Source organism: Passer montanus, unplaced genomic scaffold, assembly GCF_014805655.1.
Source record: "Passer montanus isolate IOZ18808 unplaced genomic scaffold, ASM1480565v1 scaffold1, whole genome shotgun sequence".
NCBI classification, from domain to species: Eukaryota; Metazoa; Chordata; class Aves; order Passeriformes; family Passeridae; genus Passer; species Passer montanus.
This window is the reverse complement of record NW_024356504.1, coordinates 22,366,288-22,381,285: the sequence shown is the minus strand read 5'-3', so window position 1 is coordinate 22,381,285 and position 14,998 is coordinate 22,366,288. Positions and strand designations below refer to the sequence as shown.

The window sequence follows — 14,998 nt, the reverse complement described above, 5'->3', positions numbered from 1 at the left end:
TCTCTTTTGCCCATGGGCATTACTGATTTGATTTCTTAAAGACCACAGTAATATTGGTTGTTCCTATCTGCATATAAAGATTCACATAAAGAACATCAGCTGGCATCTGTCCTTGCTTCATCATCATCAACAGTTCTGAAAGGACCCCTGGAAGTTCTGCTTCTTAGAATTTTAAGACAAAGTAGTGTCTCTCCTGGTGAAAACTGTTATATTGCAGCTACTGCACAGATTGGATTTGCACTCCCCTTTTCCTTTATTTCATGTACAGTAAGGTCATTTCCACTGGAACAAAATGTTAGTCTGCTGTATTTTAAATTTCAGTGCACAATCCTGCTTGCTTCCTTGTGATATCAGCACATCAGAGGAACTTTACAAGACATGTTTTCTGGAAAATAGTTTATTGAGTGCTTAGGGAATTAAAAACTACAAGGTTTTGCTTGCAGTTGCAGAAGCAAGAAAAAAGTTAAACATAAATTAGTTACCTGATTTGCTACTTATAGTGCTTCTGAAACCCTCATTTTAATCAGTCATTGTCTACCATGACCTTTATATGAATATATCTGGCCCTTCAATTTATATAGCAGAATATTTATAGATTAAAAAGTGCCTTTCTATGGCATAGGGCAATATTTATGAAAGCTGATGGAGATTTTCAGTCTTTTTACTAGATTTCACCTACACCCACTTGATTTTTTTGACATAGGTGACTTTATTCCATAATCCACCAGGAATAAGAATTAGGTAATTCAGTCAGTGTAAAATAAGCCCCACTTGTCCAGAAGCTTTAGTTGACTTAGATCAAATAAGAGAAGGAAAAAAAAAAAAGCAGCCAGATAGTAACTGCATTACTCAAAACTACATTTGTTGTGTAGAATTTCCATTCCAAGTATTGTTTTCATCTTCTCCATCATCTTGAGTCCTCAGTCTATATATTTTGCCTTCTTTTTTGAAGTCTTCCCCCCGCTTTTCCACTACTCGTTTCCTGACTGCTTGCCTAGGGCACAAAGAACAGTGAGGTTTGACAGTTTCCTCAGTAATAATTACACAAGAGAAGCAGCAAATGCAATAAACACAAATCATCCATCCTTCTCTTATCCTCAATAATAGTTTTCTTCAACCCTTTGTTTCCTTGGGAAGCAATACCCAGGTGAAAATTTGTCACTTAGCAGTCAGACAGAGTGGCAGACTCTCATTTTCCCTGTCATTGAAGCAATATGTGGCTTTTTCACCAGAAACAGCTGAGCAGCTCTGCTGGTACATGGGAGATGTCATTCTCCAGGCTATACAAAACCTGTCAAAACCAGACTTCATCTGCTTCTGTTTCTTGAACAGCCATCCCCGAACAGTTTGATATCTCATTTTTATCTTCCAAACAGTATCAGCTGAAGTGAAGCTCACCTTTGTAGTTACAGCTGAATTCCCTATTCATAAACGACTGCAAGACAATGCTTTTCTTACTGTGTAATTGGAAGTTCAGCAATTGCAGCAGGAGGCTTGAGAAACAGCTGCCTTAAACACTTGGCCTTACCTGCTCTGCTCGATGCTGCCCGACGTTGAGGGAGCTGAGTGGTCCTGCTGATGAGCTGATCTCACCGAGGGCTGTGAGGGGGGTGGGCTCGTGAACAGGAAGTTGCTAATGAATCTCCAAACCGCTAAGAGGGGGTAAAGGATTGTGCCCAAGAACTTCCACAGATCACTGCCTGAAGCCTGAACAACAGATGTCGCAGGTCTTCCTGCCTGTCATGAACACACCAAGCAAACCTGTCAGGTATTTAAGTCCTGCTTTTGTAGACAGAGTTATTTCACACACCCTTCTGAAGCAGCTCAGCAGACACGATGGAACAACCTTGGTTACACCTTAGACAAGGATCTATGTCACTGTTTATCTGCTTCAGAGAAACTTCTTCAAATCAGTCCTGACAAAAACTAGAGTAATTTTGCAATCTTTAGACAAAGAAAATCCCCAGATTCAAGCGAATTCATGGCTGACTAACAGCAAATATCCAGCTACTGTACTGCTGTTTCAAAAACCAAACATACCAAAACCCAACACCTACCGGCAGCAACACTACTGAAGCACTGGGTGCTAACTCGAGATCCAGTAACTTCTTTCCATAATCTTCTTTGGTAAACTCCCTCCTGGGAAACATTGTTGCCAGTGAAAAATTGCCGTAAGTGTTACCAACCGTCTGTGAGGCACATAAAGAAAACATTTTGTTTGTAACTGCTCATTTCCAAACAACTGCGTCCTTGCCAGCTGAGTATACCTTAGCAAGAGTTTTGTATCAAACTATCAATCATCCTCAGAGTAGGATATGAAATATCATTCATTTTTCTCAATATCTTACTAATGACATCCTGCAGCAATCCAAAGGCAGTTGGTGGCACTAGAGAAGGTTGCTACCAAAACTCCTTTCAAATACCCAATAAGGAAAGGAGTTGACGACAACTCCACCACCATCAACAACTACTTGATGCTCACCAAATCATAATCAACACATAGCTGAGAAACAAAATGGCCATATTACCTGTGCAGCAAACTGCCTGGCTTCTTCTAGCCGTGCTTCAGATGGGAACTGGTTGGTGAAGGAAGATCCATCGGGGAGGCGGAACTGAATCCTGGCTATTGCACTGCGGGACAGGTATTGGGGTCAGTCAGGACATGAACACTTACAGACAAAGGCTCCTGGGCCTGTGGCTTGGTAATACTGAAATGTGGCAGAGAGGGACAGTCATGCTGCCCAGGGCAGTGCAGAAGGCACTAAGATTGAATTCACAGTGGAAAACCACCTGCTGATCTCTCACAGTGCATCTCTTCCACAACTCCACATAAGGTCCCCATAGGTTTGGATAATTCTTAAACCAGCAGTGCTGGGCAAAGGAGGAGACAGCTCTGAAGTGGGCAACTTATGGCTCCAACCCAGCCTTGCTATCCACACAGCCCCTGGATCTGCACCAAGCTCCCCAGCAGTGCTGACATTATCAAGTCATTCTGTCCAGGCAAAATCTTTGGCATTCTCACCTTATCTAGTATCCCACCAAGCTCCATTATACTGGTATTTAAATCAAAGCTCAGACACAAAACAGCTCTTATCCAACTAAAATAACACATGAGTAAAGGTGGTTAATGTTTCATGATCATCAATGTCAAAAAGATGAAAGCTCTCAAAGAGCATCATGTTCATGTAAGCAGCTACCTTTAATGTCACTATTTAAACAGCTCAACATGGCAACATGTTGTCAAGAGACAAGGAGATATATTAACTGTCTCTTAAAAGTTTATTTACCTCTCTCCCCCAAAACACAGACTTGTGTCTCTACTGCAACCCACCTTCTCTCCCTCTGAGCTGCCTCTTTTCTGGCCTCTATTTCAGCCTGTTTAGCCTGAAGAGCTGCAGCTTTTGCAGCTTCTGCTTCTTCCTTCGATTTTGCAAAGCGAGCTGCCCTCTCAGCACGATCCTGTGGAAGGATCAAAGGAGACCTTAACTTAACTTGTTGCTTAAGTTCATTAAAACAGACAGCTATGATCTGTACTCATGAACCAACTGCACAGATACAAACAGACCATATGGAGAAAAGACAGTGGAACTGCAAGGAATTATTCAGTGCCAAACTGCACAACCTTGTGTCATTAGCCAAGATGACACTTCTCTCTGAGTCACTTCCCACAACCAGTTGTTAAGAGATGATCTTCCCATGCAAGCTCAACACTCCAGGGAAGATAAAGGCAAAAACCTTAGGACAAGTTACACGACTGCAACTCTGAGTGTCCTATACCAAAACCTAATAATCAGGAAGAATTTCAGTTGTTATCAACTGTTTCAATTCACACATGCACACACACATATATACTAACTCATATATATATATATATATATAAACCACATATATATATATAACACACATATAATAATCCTCCTCACCATTTTAGAGCAGTGTTCTTGTTCTGAAATTGTAGTATTTAATTCTACAATTAAATACTTCCTGTGCTTCTCTTTTAGCATCATGCCTAAATTGGAATTATTTTTATGTTTATATGATAATTCTCCACTAGGCTTAAGCAATATGACAGAAATGTTTGTTCATATAGAAAAGAATTGTGAACATGAAAGCAGAAGCTTCATTTTATACACAGGCAATGCTACCTAAACCCCAAACACAAAAATTATTACTATACAGGGCTACAGGATTCCAAATGGAAAAACGAACAATCTTTCAAAGCCTCAGCAAATGAGAAAATTTATCATTTTAGTACACTGTGGGAGGGAGAAGCAGCTAGCTCTCTTCCAAAATGCAAAATTTACCATTGCAATCTGTTGCCTTATGCGCTCTCTAGCAGCTCTCTCTTCTGCCTTTTCTCTGTTCCTTTCCTCCAACATACGTTTGGTCAATTCCTCTTCCTGCCGTCTTTTGTACTCCAACATTTCTTTACCAGTTTTCCTTCTTTCAATTTCTTTCTTAATTTCTTTCTGAATAGAGAGATATAAAAATTGGACCACAAAATTGCCTTGGGCAAGAGAAAAGACTGAATATGTTTGTGTAAGAAGGAATTAATTATTTATTCAGATAAGGGTTAAAAAAACCAAACCTGCAACTGCAAGGGGTTTTACATTTTTGTGTTACCTGTTCTTCTTCTTTCCTTTTCTCTTCTCGTCTTTCTTCAAGCTTTTTTGTTAACCTAAATTTAAGAACAGAGTGAAAATTCTTATCATTGCAGTATTTTCAAATATTAATGAAGCATTTGCAAACGCAGGAGAACACATGAAAATGAGCTGTAGCACAGTGCTAACACCTCGTGCACCAGCAGTGATTCATTCCCATGCGGGTGCACCATCCATGCAAAGGGCAGTGGTGATCTGACCACCTCCTTTCTCACTTTAGAGTTGTTCTAACATATTCCTTTTGTCCTTTTTCCACTCATTAAATGAAGAATCCTACATATTCTTACTGTGGAACCAACTTACGAAGATATACAATAAGCAAATACTATTTGTGATATATGGTAACAGAAACACTAAATCTCAATCTCTTTTTAGCTATTTAAGCCATCTGGTTTCTCCTGCACATCACCTCCTAAAATGGAACACAAGTAATATATAGCCCTGACATAGATGCATATGCATCTGTCTCAGCTCTCCAGAAAAATGCCTCAGAATAAAGACTGACTTAAAAGAACAAAGCAAATTTCTCAATACAGATTAACAATAAAATCCCAACATATTTGAAGTCTGGGGAAAGGGCATGTGAAAAGTTGTATAATCAGAAAAATGTATGGCAGCTGTTCAAAAGAAAGTGGTAATTACCACAGAGCTTGGCCTCTTTCTCCCCCTTGCAAAAAATGCTGTAGATAAATTATGCATTATTTTAAATGGGAACAAACACTGATAATTTTATTAAAATATTGACTGCATTGTCTTATCAGTAGTAAGTAAAAAATACACCTCTTGATCAATAACTAAAATAAGCATGAAAAATATTTAAAGTATGTTTTAGCATTATAAATATTCCTATTTGCTAAACATGTGTTATGGTTTTAGACAGGATATTATTAAAAACAAGTTTATAAACAATATCCCCTATTTTAAAACTAATTATAATGAATTAATCATGTTTTGAGCCATGTGTTTCTGATCACCATACTTCAAAAAACTGAACTCAAGTCATCACTGTTCACTGATCAAAACACAAGTCTCAGAATAGGATTCCACTGACTTTTTTAATATCCCTAAACTACAGTCATCAAACCAACAAGAAGAAATAAGATGACATCTCTATACAAAACCTAGGTTGGCATTTTATTGCACCAGCTTCCAGTGCTTTGAGTTCAATGTTTGAATTGATTTAATTCAAGAACCTGCAGCAAACATATCATGTCTATTGAAGTTATATCAAAGGTGCACTTGTAGTTTTCCAGATTACCTCTTTCTTTCAAAGTACATGAGAAATTATATTATTTAAAAACCTGGTTTTGGTATCAGTCCTATCAGCCCATTGTCAGAGACGTGTAATAGAAAGTAAGACCATGTAAATATTTGCCAGATGACAACAGATGAAGGACCAAAATCCTGTAATCAAATGTGTGTTAAAAAACCCCAAACCAACTCAAAACCGAACAAAACTGCCACGTGTAATAGAAAGTAAGACCATGTAAATATTTGCCAGATGACAACAGATGAAAGACCAAAATCCTGTAATCAAATATATTTGTTAAAAAACCCCAAACCAACCCAAAATCCAACAAACTGCCTTCCTGAGAAACAAATACAACACATTAAGAAGTCTGCAAAAAAAGACTTGCCTTTCTACTTTGAGTGTAAGATCATTCACAGGCTGAGCATCATTTGCTTGCTCATTTGCAGAAGTAGCTGCTTCTTGGCTTGTTTGACCTGAATTTGCTTCATCTTCAAGGGATTTACAAGAAAGCAATGCATAAGAAAAAAAAAGGTGCATTTCTTATCATAACAATTATTAGGCTCATTGCTAGCCACAATTTGCAGCAACTGGGATATCTCATACAAGGTTCTGCCACTTAGACACCCCCCTCAACAATTTGGTTTCAGGTTACTAAGCCAAAAAAACTCTTTAATTCAATCCTTTTTCAGGAAAGTATACACAATTTTATTGATTTATAAACCACAGATTCCTCACTTATTAAAACTAAGCAGAATGACAAGTTATCCTTCCCTCTAGACTTGCACAAAGCATTCTGGAATATCCCAGGTTTTTTCCTCAGTGAGTCTGCTCAATATATGGCCTTTTATGTACCATCATGTAACAACTTAAGAAAAACCATTTCCAAAGCAAATGAGGTGGCATTTGAGGTGGCAAGGACACTAACCATTACCAGCAGAAGATGCTATTGTCTCAGGCATAAGAGCCTCAGCAGAGTCACAAAGCCCTGCTCTGGATTCTGCACTTTCTGGAGCACCATCAGGCTGAGAGGAGGGACAGGGAGCAGCTGCCTGACTGCCGTTTTCCACAGGCCGCCCTTTCCCTGTGTGCATCTAAGAAATTGGGAAAAGAGAGAACGGAGCTTATGAAAGTTCAAATATTTTTCACAGGATAAAAAATGGTCAAGACTGAATTATTATTGAAGATTCAGCCCTATTGAAAATATAAAACTAGAATTACCACATATTGTTGAGTATGGTACAATCATGCATTTCATTTTTTTTTCTGATTTTAGTCTTGCACTTGAAATCAAAGTGATAAAGCAATCTACACTTGTATATAACTTTATAAATCCACATTACAGAACAATATTACATAACCACATTATAAGCTGAAGAGTAATCCCCTTAGAGGTGAGTTGTCACCTTTTGTCATTCCAGTTTAGAGCTCTTGACACATTTCTTCAGAACTGTGGGTTTGTTTATACAGGTGATCTAAACCAAACAGAAATTAATGCAGCACATGTTCACAGTGCTTCCAACCTGTGTACTGAACTCAAAGCTGCAGATTTTATTGTTGGAAGGACAGAAACAGTAACTCACTGGCTCTGCTTCCACCAGTAACTTCCCAAAGGCACAAGCTAAGGGCCATCACTGTCCTGAGCATTACCAGCTCCATCTGGAAGGTCCAGCCTGTCAGCATTACCTGTTTGACTTTGTGGATTCTGGTAACAAGCTCTTCCACAGAAACGCTGCCAGCAATAACTTCCAAAGGGATTCCATTGTCTCCTATGAAAAAACTGGATGGCACACACACTACAGGATCTGCACAGGACAGTTAAGGGTGGTGAAGGGCAGAACTGACACACAGTAATGTTACAGGGCAAAGCAGAACTCCTTCCTACAGGAGCTGCCAGCCCAAAGCTCTCATCTCCAGCTGCTCACCAGCAGCCAGGGCCAAGGGAGGAAGAAAGAAAAATATGCTGGCAAACACTACATGCAACTGGTAAGCATTTCTTCTTTTCTTTTTACTGGTTTAGGCCAAAGTATTTTTCTCCAACTTTTCAGGCAACTGATTATGCATTGACTTGAGAATACTTTGTTTTAGTGTCAGACAACACCTTAAGCAGACAGTAATGAAATCTCTGGAATGAAGAATATCCAAGTTAAGGTACAGAATTCCCAGCATCACACAGAATGAATGAGCTGTAAGCAGGGACCTCCTTGAGGTGGGCAGGGGTTTACCTGACTTCACACCTGTGTGTGTGACAGAACCCAGGCCACTGCTTCTTCCTCCTCCTCTGCACCTCTGAGCCCCAGCTCATAATTTAAAGCATTTTTTGTTTGTTTTCTAATACTGATTAGTAGGACCAACAGGTTATTTAGATTACACAAAGCTTTAGATAACTTTCTATTTAGAGAATTACATAGGATTAACATAAAAAAACCCCAATTTGCTAACTTTCTCTAATAACTGACAGCTAGTTGAATACACAGATGGTATCTATTAACACAGTTTATTGCATAGTTTTGTGCCAAAATAAGTATTTTCAATAGCATTGCTTGTAAGTATTTGTCTTAAGAAGGGTATTAACTTGTAAAGAGCAATTAGCTGTAATCATAATGTAGCATCTAAACAGATCTGAAAGGATACAAATTTGAGAAAACTGCAGGCATGCTTCACTGTTTAAAAGAAAAGATTAATTTAGGAGGAGCAATTTTGCAACAACTTCAGATTAAGTCTTTCATCATAAAAATAACTGTCCTACAAAACTATTTAAATACTTGAGAGAACACTAAAAGCAAATTTGCATTGCGTCTTATCATTAACATTCTGCAAAAGTGTTGACATGGTGACAATCCTTGGTTATCACAGTTGACTACATAAAAATTAGGAAAGGAGTGCTAAAAGGCAAGTCAGGAAAAAGAAATCTAGTCTATGGAGCACAAATAATGTAGTAAATCTAATAAAATGTCTATAGAGCATTTCAAAATAATACCATTTGGGGAAATGCCAGTGCACTTTTTGTACATGGACTGGAACACAAACATAACAAAAATAGCTGAGCAATTTACCCAGGAGTTTAAATGCTTCTCCATTCTATGTGTTACAATGGAGGCAAACACATTTTCTCTGGGGCTTTACAGATTTTTATCTTTCTGAATTCATGAAAGGTTTTTAATTCATTATGTAACTTGGCAAACGAAGAACTGCCTCTAGCACTTGCATTTTTATTCCAGCATTTTTAATAGCATTTTTGTGTCTCGTCCAGTTGAGAAAGGGCAACCTCAAGCATTCTACTAGTAGTACTGGAATACAGTCTGAAATACTCAGTGAGTATGTGCAGAACACAACAATAAATGTTGACATTTTCTCAGGTTTTAGGGACTCCAGGAGTAGTACTGAATTCACTTCTGCTCTGGAACCCTGTATTTACCCTATCTCCTGATCAGGGCAAGGACTTCAAAAGCCTCTTATTCTCATCATTGTCAATGAAAGATTGTGTAAGAGACAGAATTAGAATAGGCTCACCTTTTGGTGTCAATTTTAATAGCAACAAAACCATCTGATGCAGCTTCAGTCACCTTCTCATCTTCCCACCTTGCAGCCATCTCAGTAGATTGTTCATCTTCACCTGCAAGACACAGCACACACGAGTTAAACCCACCACAAATTGCTGTTTCTGCCCTGATTTTGGCTTTGCTTCAATCCCTTGGAATCACCTTTGTAAAATACTCTGTGGATTATTTTCAAGTGAGTTTATAATTTTTTTTTTATAATTCACTCCAGCTGGTTCAATTTAATAATACATCAAAACTATGTTCTGCTTGCCCCTCATTATAAATTTAATTATATTTTAGTACATCAGCTGCTAGTAGGTAAACCTAGGTTCTTCACTCCCTGTAAATACATAATTCAGCAGATAAGGTTTCACAGTTTGACAGTGTAAAAAAAATCCCCATACTAAAAAACATTTATTTGCAGATTATTTATAACTTAGTTTTGTATTCCACTTCCTGACATTAGCAGCAACAGCAGGATGGGAGGAAAAGGCGTGAGGAGCACAGAACAGAAATAACAAATGCAGAGGAGCTACTTGGATAAGAGAAACTGGAAAGGTGTTCAGGGGCCAAAGATTCAGAGGTGTTATTTTAATCAGATGAAACAGATCAATCATACATTTATGTCCTAAAACATGAGTTTAGTGAGGGTGTGGGTTCATAAATAGATTCTGATGAATATTAACCACCTTTCAACAAGTACACTGGTCTGCAACCATTTCTTTATCTTCCATCTGTATTACTTCCTAGCAGCTTGGAATGGACTGCAGTCTTGATGAAGAATCCAAGTCACAAGTACAGTATAGTAGTCCATTATTCAGTGACAACAACAAACCACTTGTTTGTTTCATCCCAGTTGCCATTCCATGCAATATTTTTGACTTGTTAAAGACAGGAGCTGCATGTGGAATCTCCCAGTGAAGTGCTGCTATCTGGTCACAAGGCCTCTCACAGGGGCATGTATCAAAAATACAGTTTTGGAAAAGTGGTTTTCAACCACGTGTCTCAATTTTTCCCTGGAATTACTGGAGCAAGTAAGAAAGTATCCACCTCTATTATTATTCTTCTGCATAAGCAAGCAAATATTTAGGCTATTTTACGTGGGAACCTTTCCTCTTGCTTCAAGTGCAGTGCTTCCAAGTGTGGTCAATGCAGCTGTTGTGCCCAGAGCAGCTCAGCCTCCTCTCCTGTTTCCAAATGCTCACAGGCAGGCAGCTGCTTCACCACACACTGTTTCAAAAAGACATGTGCTCATCTGATTAGGCTACTAAAAATATCTAAATACTTGCCTAACACTAACTTTTCCACACAGCCAACTGCTGGAGAAAAAAGAATGCTGAAAGACACAAACAGGGCAGAGGCTGCTCACAGTACAGTCTGAGAGATGACTGAATGAAAATGCTGATAGCTCACATTTTATAAAGCTCTGTGCCATGATGCAATGATTAATATTGTGACTACCCACTGAACAGTTGCTTATTCTCATACATCTTTTTGTTTTGATAACCCTTTCTCATTTAGGGGTTAGGGTTAATTTATTACAGTTTGTAGCAGTAATTGTATCCTGAAATCAAAACTGCCAGGTCACAGGAAAAACATCAGAAAAGTCAAGAGGTCAAGTGCAACAGAACTTGACGTAATTCATAATTCTGCTAAATACTGAGCCAGCACAACAGCCTCATAATTCTAGACCCCAAAACTCTCAGATTTATTGTTTCTCAAACAAAAACATCACTCTCTTTCACTTAGTGGAATGATCTGTAAGCCACACACAGTCGCACCTCCTCATCTCTTAAATCTGATCAGGTGGAATACCCTACATAGGGAAAACAATCATTTCTCAAATGATTCACATACTGGACAAGGTTCTTTTTCTGCAATAATTTATTTCCTGCATGGGGAACTTACCCAAAACCACCACAGATTGTCAGAAGACTTTAATTCCCCTCAGCACACAGTCATCAGGGAAGTGTTCTCCTTTCAGAAGGAGAGAGTTAAGCCCAACTTACTTCTCCATGTCCAACATTTCATAACTGCTCAGTAAGAGAGGATTGCCATTCTGGAAATGCCAGGAAGCCAGGACATTAAACCATTCACCTCCTCCTCCCCTGTATAATTTCACTTATTTAACTTGCAGAGTGCCTTGATACATCTTGGCTACAAATAACTAACAAACAGCTTATGTGTGCAAACCACCATTTTGTAAAAAAATTACTAAAATAAAAAAGTAATTAACAAAGGGAGGAAGGCTTCTACAAACATTACTAAAAAGAAACAAACATTTTAAATTAAAGCTTTTTATTGTCACACACATACCCTTTTATTTTTTCACTCTGAAAAGCACTTTTTATGAGTGGTCTGGTATTTAATGATCAGAACATGTCTAACCTTTGGAAAGATATAAAATAATCTGCAACACCTCAGTCAGAGCAAAGGAGGTTTCATATCAAATGAATTATCAACTTTAGATTAGTGACTCAAAGGATCAAAGGCTTTTTAACTCTGTAGGCTACAAAATCATCTGTAGAACAGCTAGCAACAAGATACCAGGAATGTTCATAAAATCATCACATATTCTGGGTTGGGAGGGACCCACAAGGATCATCAAGTCCAACTCCTGGCCCTGTACAGGACAAACCAAAAATCCTCCCATGTACCTGAGGGTGTTTTCCAAATTCTCCCTGGACTCTCCCCTGAGGAGACTGTTCCACTGCCCAACACCCTCTGGGGACAGGAGCTTTTCCTGATATCCAGCCTGCACCTCCCCGGACACAACTCACCATGCCCTGGGGCCCCTGCACTGCCAGACCTGTTTCACTGTCAGGAGTCCCCTCCCTGTGCAGCAACACAGGGAAAGTGCTGCTTGATGCCACAAAGGAACTCCTGTGTTCCCCAAACACAATCCCCTTACCTTCTGTGCCCCCAACATCTCACATCAATATTTCAAACCAGTTCCTAAGGCAGAGCTGCTTCACCTCATGCTCTCTGGGGAGAATGGAGCAATCCCTCCTATTGCAACTTCCCACGAGTTCAACAGCACCTTTAATACCCTTCCACCATCCTGCCACCAGAATGTGCCAGGAAGGTTTTAAACACTGAGCTCAAAAATGCTGGATTATGGCTGCAAGCAAAAATGCTTTAGGAGAAACCTGCTTGAACAATACACAATTACAATCACAAATGCCACTTCATTTTTAAGATAAATAACCACATTATTCCTTGCTTGACTAGAAAATCTTCTGGAAGCAGACAGAATAATCAATTTCTTAATTTCCTAGAGAAAGTGTAAGTGAAGTGCAGAGGACAGGGAGAGAGGGACAGGCAGATGGTAGCAGAAACCAAAAGCAGATGGACATATCTGTCCAATTAGAATTTCCTAATTTTTGTCAACTATACCTAATAGCAATCCTCCACAATGGCTGCCCCAAAATGATAGTTTCAATTAATCTCTTTTTTTCCCTTTTTTTCCCCATAGATATTACTGGATGAAGTATACAGAACCAAACACTGCTGAAAGCCTGTTCTCCAGGTGCTTTCCAAGGCCTGTCTCCAGTAGGAAGTGTGCAGTGCAAAGGCTCAAAGTTACCATCACTGTGCAGTCTGAAACATGTTTCTACCCAAACAACAAACCCAATCTGTGCTAACACAAAACCAGCACTCCACATCCTTCAAACACAGCTGCTTGCACACACAGTGAGAAAGTTCTTGGGCTTCCCAGCAGATGTAACAGAGCAGTTTCCTGATCAGCTCTACCATGGGTCAGCTGCCCCGATCCCACAGTGCCCAGGGTGGAGCAGATGCCAGGAGAACTCCCCAACTCTTCCCTTTCAGGGATGTGCCTGGCTGAAGTCGTGCTCTGCCTTTTCCAGGGCTCATAAGAACAAACAAAACAAATCCTCACAGCACGCACAGTGACAAAACTAGGTTACATCCCTGCAACCATAAATTTATCTCCCCTGTATATCTACATATTCCTACATCCACCTAGTCAACATCAGCATCTAACAGGCCCCATCTTGTGCAGAAATTTGGTTTCATAAAAAATACTGGACATAAGTTACAACATACATTTCCCCCTGATTTATGAATCAAGCTGGAACTACTCAGAGGCTCACCAAAGTCCCTCTGACTGCCCTCCCTCCTCAGCTGGGCAGGGGAGAGAATGTAATGGAAAGCTCATGGGAAAAGGGCAGGGGGAGATCACTCACCTGTAATCTCTACAGGCAAAACAGATTTGACTTGGGGAAAAATGTATTTAACTTATTACTAATCAAAAATCAGAGTGGGATCATGGGAAATTAAAACAACTCTCCTCCCCAGCCTTCCTGCAGTCAGTTCCTCACACCTTGTCTCCGCTGCTCCTTCCTCCTCAGGGGCTGGACTCCTCATACTCTTCCAGCATGGGGTCCCTCCCAAATTGTGCAATGTGACTCTTTCCCAAGGGCTGAGGTTCTTCATGAACTGCTCCACCCCATCCCTTACTCCAACACAGCCCAGTCCGTGGTCTGACAAGACCTTGATTTCTATCAGTACATTTACTATCCAGCAGAAAATGCTGTTCTCCAAGTACACGGAGAGTTGTGTCAGAAAAGGAATTTAACTGCACTTTTCTATGCACATCCCCTTTGGGAGTGAACTTCTTGAAGCCACGTGAGTCCCACAGTTCAACCGTTCTCAAGGGACACCGAGTCACACATTCAACATTGCTGCTGCTTCACCAAGCACCTGAAAATCTTCAAGCCACGAGCACCTAAGGCAACAGTAAAATCTTAAGAAACAACGCACACAGAGATACGCAAAAGGTCAAAAATAAGTTAAAGAGCTTGTCTAATCATAGAATATCACAGTTTCAATCGTGTTAGAAAAGACCTCGTAGACTGGAGTCCAACCTGTGCCCAAGCACCGCCTTGCCAGGCACTGAGTGCCACGTCCAGTGCCTCCTCAAGCACTGCCGGGACCCCGCCGCCTCCTGCACAGCCCGCTCCGATGTGTAACCAGCCGTTCCGGCAAGGAATTCCTCCCAACACCCAACCTAAACCTCCCCGGCGCAGCCCAACCTGTGTCCCTGTTTCCCGTCTTTTTTTCCTAGAGAAAGGCAGCGTACACACGGCGACGTGAATTCCTACAGGTTCCATTACAGTGTTATGAAACACGCACTGTCCGTACGAGGAAGGGAAACAAAACACAACGCGCAGCCGGAGAGCCGCACCGGCAGGAGCGCAGAGCGGAGGGAAGCCGCCACATCGGACGGCGGGGGCCGGACACCGACACCGCGGGCTGCGCTGACACAGCACAAATCCCGCTCGGCGGGAGGGGCGGCGGGCGGGACGCAGCCGGGAAGGCGCTGCGGGGCCCTGCCGGGGCGGGCGGCCCCGGGACGTACCGTACCTGCCACGAACACGACGAAGACGGAGCTGCGCTCCTTGGCGGCGGCGATGGCGGCGGGCACGGAGCCGCCGAACCACATCGTGGCACCGCCGGCACCCGCCGCCCTCAGCGACAGCGGCACCGCGCCTGCGCCGCCGCCGCGCCTGCCGCCCCCCGCG

General features: G+C 41.0%; 1 protein-coding gene across 1 annotated transcript; it reads right to left on the bottom strand.

Annotated features, from left to right (window-relative positions):
- Positions 1-379: 379 nt before the first annotated feature.
- UBXN4 (UBX domain protein 4) lies at positions 380-14,992 on the bottom strand. The gene is made up of 13 exons (XM_039696726.1): positions 14,841-14,992; positions 9,424-9,526; positions 8,545-8,573; positions 7,597-7,715; positions 6,839-7,004; positions 6,299-6,401; positions 4,624-4,678; positions 4,305-4,469; positions 3,332-3,459; positions 2,529-2,631; positions 2,058-2,189; positions 1,529-1,737; positions 380-994 (listed from the first exon to the last, which is right to left on the bottom strand). The coding sequence occupies exons 1-13, from the start codon at positions 14,917-14,919 to the stop codon at positions 856-858; spliced, it is 1,530 nt and encodes a 509-aa protein (XP_039552660.1). The 5' UTR covers positions 14,920-14,992; the 3' UTR covers positions 380-855.
- Between the last annotated feature and the right edge of the window lie 6 nt (positions 14,993-14,998).